Source organism: Microtus ochrogaster, chromosome 16, assembly GCF_000317375.1.
Source record: "Microtus ochrogaster isolate Prairie Vole_2 chromosome 16, MicOch1.0, whole genome shotgun sequence".
Lineage (NCBI taxonomy): Eukaryota > Metazoa > Chordata > Mammalia > Rodentia > Cricetidae > Microtus > Microtus ochrogaster.
In genome coordinates this window covers 45,148,253-45,155,822 of record NC_022018.1, presented here as the reverse complement: position 1 = coordinate 45,155,822, position 7,570 = coordinate 45,148,253, and the positions used below count along the sequence as shown (strand labels likewise).

Sequence of the window (7,570 nt, the reverse complement as noted above, 5' to 3'; positions counted from 1 at the left end):
GATGCTTGTGAGTCTCCATGTGGGTGCTGGGAACTGACTTCTAGAAAGCAGCAGAGCTCCTAACCATTGAGCCATCTCTCTAGTAACATGTTATTAATTTTTTTTTGGTGTGTGTATGTGTATATGCACACATATGAGTGTGAATACGAGCCTGCATGCCAGCGAGTATGTGTGTGTCCGCGTGCATACGAATGTGAACATGAGCCTGTGTGTCAGTGTGTGTGCACACGCGCATGTGTGTGTAACATGTGCAGAGGTTGGAGAACAATTTTCAGGAGTCTTTCCTTCCACCAGGTGGGTTGCAGGGATTGAATTCAGGTTTTCAGGCTCAGTAGCAAATGCCTTTACCTACCGAGCCACCTCACTGGCTTAGGACTTTGATTTGGCAGGAATGTATCTGCATGCTAATCCGCCACTGCATCTCTGTGTTTAGTGCAGTGTTTGATAGATTGGGGCAGGCACAACTCTAAAGACTGAATGACTGACCCAAGGCCCTAAGCGTAGGGCTGGAGGAAGCTCAGAACGGAAAGGAAGTTAAAAGCATCAGACTTTTTCAGGGCTTAATTCACAAAGACTGAACAATGCCAATGTCTGTACCTACCTGAGGGGTGCAATCATAAAGCCAGGCTTTGGCTAGCCTTATAAAGGCTGAGCTGAGTTAAACCTGAAAGAAATGGATCCATCATTTATTATATTCATATCAGGCACATTAAAAACAAGAATGTATATATATCTACATATGTATCACAGGCTTAGTCTGTAGATTGTCACATGACAATGCCAGAGAGGGTTTGTGTCAACCCAATCACTATCTTTTATCAGCATAAAAGATTCATTTATATTTCCATTTCGGTCTATTTTAGGAATTGTCTCTGTCAGTACCACTAGCTCATGCTTTTACGGCACTCACCACCACTCAAGTCCTTAACTCCAAGGCTAGAGGTTGAGGGTGTCCGTGGTAAATCTCCAGGAAAACAGATAAGCTATTATTGAGATGACCGCCTGACAGGGGGCGCTCACTGCAGTGATCTTGACTGAGTTCCCTAACCTCCTGCAGGGATACTAAACAGTGAGCACTCAGCCCAGAGCAGTGAGCCCAGCCATCACTCAGCGTGAGCTAAAAGCAGCATTCTCATCTGCCACTTGCAAGCCAGGGGACAGCCTTTTTTCTGCCTTAGAAAGAAAAGAGATTAAAACCAAAAGCTTAAGGCTGTACATGTGGAAGAATGTCCCTAAGACATTCTGAATTCCCACAAAGGCCTGAATCAAAGGGAGACAGATGTAAACAATAATTACTAACTAACAATGCTAACTGAAGAGTGGGTTGCTTAAACTGGGAATTGGGGATAATTGAAATAAACAAGCCTTTCCTGTTTTAGAAGACTTCTCTGAGACTTCAGGCAGAGCTGCTCTCAAACTGTGGGTTTAAGAACCATAAAGAACCAGACGTCCTGGGAAGTCAAAACTCTGAAGTAACATTAACACGTTATTTGTTTTTCCCATTATTGCAACCGCACCACCATGCCGTGGTTTCCCCTAGCAGTGACAGGGCTCCAAGGCAGGTATACAATGGAAAAAGACACTGGTATGGCCCCCTACCAGCTGTCCACGCTCTTGCAAACAACCCCTTATCTGTGTTCCTGTACAAAGGCATGGAAACTAGTTCCTGAGAAGGAGGGGACCAGCAGGCACAGAGGGTGGACAAGAGAAAGTGACAGGAGTAAATCTGAGCTAAGTGTGTTCTGTATGTACATGAAAATGTCGTATTGGGGCCACCAGATGGTCCAGTGGATCGGGATGCTTGCTATACAAGCCTGAGTTTGAGCCTGGGAGCGCATTTAAAGGTGAGATAACTAACCCCAAAAATCATCACCTAACCCCTAAATGTGTGTGTGACATGCCAGCTACATCCTTCATCATAATACACACACAACAAATAAAATTGTTACATGTTTGAAATACCATAATGAGCCAGATGTGAGGGTTTATACTTTTAATCTCAGTACCCAGGAGACAGAGTTGGAGGATCTCTGTAAGTTTTAGGCCAGCTTGGAATACATAGTGAGTTCTAAGACCTCCAGGCTCCATATTGAAACCCTAACAAACCAATTTCTAACAAACAAACAGCAACAAAAAGATACTTCTAGAAAGACTAGTTTTCAAGGTACCTCAGCTCTTGCTGATGACAGAATGACTCCAAGTCAGCCGACTGTTTCTCCCAGAACTCCTGAAATGGAATAAAGACTTTTAACTAAACACTCAGTGCTTCTTTTTTCCCCAGAAAATGTTCTCTTTCTTCCCAGAGACAGGACAAACAAGGAACTTGCCAGACCATCCTCTTCGAGGCGTTTGAGACCCTGAAGATTCTCCTCCAAGTTGCTCAGCTCCTGAAGAACCGAACTGTGAAACCTCTCCAGCTTGTTCAGTCTGCCAAACAAGAAAGCAATAGCCTTCAGTGGGTGCAATTGGGTGTGACAGAATAGCCCCCATGGAACACATTCACTAGAGAGTCTTGCCTTAAAACATAATGGTACCTTTCTTTTCTTCCCACCTTTCCATGTTCAGTGATCCCTGATCTCAGAGACTCAGTGAACTCCCCCGAGCCCCTGGCAGAACCCAGAGGGAGCCACGATGTCATCACAGTACAGGAGAGATGGTCCCAGGAAGGAGACCAAATGCTGTCCCTCCCCTTCTACTGTCTGCTTGCTTTCCTCTGTCTGGCCTTGCACTGCTGTGAGAGCCGTGGTCAGGTAGGTTCCGGCACCCATTTCCCAACAGTCACCATTCTGTGTCTAAGCACCGTTTAAATGGCTCATCTGTTGGTACGCTGTCTCTTTTCCTTTAGGCCCAAGGCTCCACATAAACAGATCTCCTGCGGCTTTCTGCTTATTTGGATGTAGAATATTAAAAATCTTCGTTCCAGGGGAACATTACTAGAAAGTGACGGAGGTAGGGCCTACAGGGAGGTCTGAGATCATTATCAACATCCTCAAAGGTGTCTGAGGTGTGGGACTCTTTTTATTTTTATTTCCTAACCATCAGTTGAACAGTTTTCTCTCCTACCCATTCTTGCCATGATGCCTTCCCTCCTCTAACACAGGACCCAAGAAACAGGGCCAGTTCATCACAGATTGAATCCTGCAAAACCATGAGTCAAAATATGTGCACACTTGTGCACATGGGGCCTAGCTTTATTGCAACAGGGTCTCACTGCACGATCTCAGCCTGATCTAAAATTCATTGCATATCCCAGACTGAGTGAAAACTGTGCCAATTCTCCTGCCTCAGCCTCTGAAGTGCTGGAATTACAGGCATGGGCCACCATGCCTGGCTAACTCGGGTCTCTGTTAATAATCAGAAAGTTACTTCACAGCTGGCCCGCAGCTGGCCCGCAGCTGGCCCTTACACACTAAGCATGGAGTGAGGACCTGGCATTAGTGTTCAGTGTTTGTTAGCTGAGTGGATATATGGCGGAGGGTAAGGTCCTTAAAATACAACAGAAACTCGTCCAAACCAGAGTCCTCCATGGCTTTGCCTGGCCATTGCATGCATACAGGAACTTGGAAAAAAATTGTAAATTCTTACTCAAATAATGCATTTTAATCCCAAGAAGGTTTCTATTTCAGCTAAGCAAATATCCCCTCTCCTCCCCCCATCTCAAGCACTCTCTCCAACATGGAGCAACCTCTAAATTCTTCTTCCCCATTGCACTCAAATCTTTGTTCCCAGATCCTACTCAAAAACTGCTTCCATAGTGGTTGTTCTAAGCAGACTCTAATTACACAGAAGCCCTTCTACACTTCTCTGAAATCAGGCATGGTGGCACACCCTACTGACTCAGTCATAAGGGTGTTATATGTATTCTATCGTCTCAACACAGCATAACCTAAAATTGACCCTTCTAATCATGTTTAAGAAGGCAATTCAAAGTGCCAGGCTCATTCATGGTGCTTGCAGCCTCACCGTTGCACATGTACAAAGTGTTCTTGTCATGAGAAACATAAAAGTCTGCACTGATTAAACAACAGCGGTCTCTTCCTCAGCCTCTCTGGTGTCGGCTGTCTCTAGAATTTCTCACCTCAGTCGGTACCTCTCATTTAAGTGGAGCCCTCTGGGACCTGGCGTCCCATCTCTGAGGGTAATGTTTTCAAGGTTCATTCATGTTTAGCATGTGTAACGGTGGGTGGGTGTGTGGATGTGCACACACACATGAATGTAACAATAATAATCCAAGAAAAGGAGGCTATCCTTTGGAGAGAGGGGTGACATGGAAGGAGTTGGAAGGAGGGTATTTGAGAGAGGCTCAGGAATGGAAAGGGAAGGGAGAGAGTGGTATGAGTATATTTTAACTAAAAAAACATGAGTTTCTTCCCTTGGTTGGGTGACAGTTGGTGGGATGGACATACCACACTTCAATCTGTTTTTGCATGGCTCCCAGGGCCTGCACTGTCTTCATAAGTAGACTAGTATTTTTAAAGATGCCTGCTTTAGGACTGGGCACTGGTAGATCATGAGGAGGCTGGAGGAGAATGCTGAGTTCAGCTCTCTTCTCAGCTCCCCCTCACACTGTACCTCCTTAGCCCCTCCCCCCCCCCACATAATGGTCCCAAGATAAATGTTGCTTTACTCCCACGACTCTGCTTTTCAATCCAGTATTTACCTGCGTGTGTATATCTGGTTCCAAAGTCTGATGAGGCAGCCTGGCACGTCCTTCGCCTTCTCTGAAGAAAGTGGAATTTCTTTCTGCTTGAGCTAAAGCCATAACACGCAAAAGAACAGACTAATGGCATTTGGGTAGACATGGTGCATAAGTTGAGTGTTTACTGTGTTAGCAAGGCACCAGCAGCACACAGTGATGCTCGAAGGAAACATTCCCACCGAGAGACTTCAGTCCAGCATCATCCTGTGTACATTCCAGGCATTTCCACGGGTTTGGTGTGGTAAAGAACTGAAGAAACTAGAAAACCCTATAATCATACTGTTGATACAATACTGTATTTATACCTTATATACTATATTCATACGATAGATACAATGCATTCATACTGTATATGTACTATATTCATACTATTGATAAAACACTGTATCCATACTACTGATACAATATATATATAATGTGCCCATTATACATTGGCGGGATTCTGGAATTCTGGAGGTCTCCTGAATTATTAAAAGATGTTGGCTGGGGATGACATTTTTCTCAAATGTGCTGATACAGACATCATTGGGGACTTTCATATAGGATAAGGTCACAGGAGCCTAAAATTGCTGTGATACGCATCTCACAGACAAAGCCGTGGTGGTTTTTACACCCAGGGCCTCAAAGATCTGCTGTTACTAAACAGACACCCTCCCACATCCCCCTTCCCCTGTCTCTTTGAGTCTGCTCTCCCACACACAGACCCCTCCCTTAATTTGTCCCTGTGGCCAAATCACTGCCTTCCGGGAATGCCACCAGTGAAACCAAGCCAAGAACATTTGGTCCCACTGGAGCGAATGGACAGGGAATAGTCTTATCAATGCAAATTACAGTGCAGAATGGCGAGAAAAATCAGGGACCATAGCCAAGATGAGTGCCCCTGCCTGCTACCCAGGAGACCTTCATACGTGGAGGAGATTGTACTGAAGAACGAAAGGAGCATAGCACGTTAAATCCAGAGTGAACTGAGTTTCTTTCTACCGCCTTTTTGCCCAGCTTTATTGGGTGATGCAGTTGACAAACTGAAGACATGGAACTGGAGAGATCGCTCAGTCCGTTTGCACCTGCTGATCAGTACCTGCCCATCCTCCCTCCCCAGTTCCTGTTAACCACCTTCCACTACTTGGTCTTCTCATTCAAGTTTTGTAGATATTACATATATTGATGAGGCCATACAGTGTTTTTCTGGCTCACTTTTTACTTCCTGATTTAGTGGACAGATACCTCAAATCTTCTTTTCATCTCTCTAGTGAAGTTTTCAAGGGCTGTTTTCAAAGCAGAGCTATTTGCGCTATCTGGCATGTCTTCTTGGGATGGAGTAGAAATATCTGATAAACAAAAATAAAATATTAAAGATAACAAAAAATGCTCAGGTAGACATCCTTGGTCTATCTGCTGGGCCAGAGGATGGACCACTTTTTCAGAAGCACGAATATAAACCATACGCACCCCCAACTAGCTATTGGGATCTGATTCTGGAACAAGGCTGACCCTGACCAGGACCACACTAGCGAGCTCATACTGAATGAGTCAGATAAGCACCTCATGCTACCTCCCACCCAATCCCATGCTGTTTCAAATGTTCATTCCATCCTAACCTCCTCAGCACCTAAAATCAGCTCAGTTGATACTGTGTCTGCGAACAGACTTGGGTATCACAGGAAGTTGTGAGAATACACAACAGGGGGGGGGACAGTGAAATGGCTCAGTGGGTGGGGACACTTGTCACCACGCCTGATGCAGAGTTCAATCCTTGGGTCCCATATGGTGTAAGGAGGAAACTGACACCGGAAGTTGTCCTCTGACCCCCGCACATGCTCTACAGCATGCGTAGGTGTGTCCATAAATAACAGAGGCTAGAGCAGGTTATACCAATGGGGGTGACCTAACAGAGTCTCTGGGTGCCAGACTTACCTACGCATATAAGAGATCTCTTAAGGATTTGCATTCCCCAACTCATTTAATTCCTTACAAAAACCATAGTAGGTGGCTTCTAGGATTCGCATGAAACATGGACACCATGTGACTTCTGCAAGTCCACACCAGCGGCTCCAGGAATAGAATGCAGGTTGTCTTATATCATAACGGTATGCCTCTAGGCTTCCCAGTTTATCTTTTTGGAGCCCTTCATTTCAACACATAGTACTACTCATCAAGAAAGCTGGCTAAATTCACATACACATGCCAGGTCACTCTCTTTGATTATACACTATGTATGCACACAAATGTAATAACTATCGACTAGACAGAAGTCTCTAATATTAGTCCCTGTAGATCGTAGAGAGGAGCTACGGTGGAGACCTCAAAATGCTAGAATAGGAGGGTGCTTGCTTTTATCTACAATTTGTGGAACAATTTGTTCATCTCAGAAAGAACAAAATGCTTAGCACGTAGGCTGCAGTAGCCCTGGTGATCTTAGAATGTAGCTTTTGTAATTCACGTTGGTACATTAGGAACAGACGCATCAATCGCCCCTCTCTTAGCTGCTGGCTGAGTGCATGGAGTCACCTGTCACAGCGGGGGATCCTGGAGCATCTTCCAATCTTGATTGCTTCGGGGCAGCAATACTTCCATCTGGCATCTCTAAACATAAACAGCACTGCGTTGAAACTCTTGTGTGCGTATTTCTCTTGTGTTGATGTATCTTGTCCTCTTTTCTTCTAGGAACTCATATATGCGCCCACTGTATCTACACTGCTCTATGCTGATTTGGGTCTTTCTGCAACCCTCCTCCCAACCAACTCTTCCTGCATCCTCCAATCTACCCCCTCTTATACTCATAGCCTCTACAGACAGACAGACAGACAGACAGACAGACAGACAGACACAGACACACACACACACACACACACACACACACACACACACACA

At 45.1% G+C, this 7,570-nt stretch overlaps 1 protein-coding gene across 1 annotated transcript in view; it reads right to left on the bottom strand.

Moving 5' to 3' along the window:
* Positions 1-596: 596 nt before the first annotated feature.
* Sycp2l (synaptonemal complex protein 2 like) overlaps positions 597-7,570 on the bottom strand; it is a 56,374-nt gene continuing 49,400 nt past the window's right edge. Inside the window, exons 27-32 of the mRNA XM_026782927.1 lie at positions 7,208-7,282; positions 5,924-6,027; positions 4,661-4,752; positions 2,328-2,427; positions 2,169-2,227; positions 597-664 (exon numbers count right to left, since the gene is read on the bottom strand). Coding sequence (XP_026638728.1) covers positions 640-664; positions 2,169-2,227; positions 2,328-2,427; positions 4,661-4,752; positions 5,924-6,027; positions 7,208-7,282 — 455 coding nt within the window. The 3' untranslated portion in view covers positions 597-639. The remainder of the gene's footprint in view (positions 665-2,168; positions 2,228-2,327; positions 2,428-4,660; positions 4,753-5,923; positions 6,028-7,207; positions 7,283-7,570) is intronic.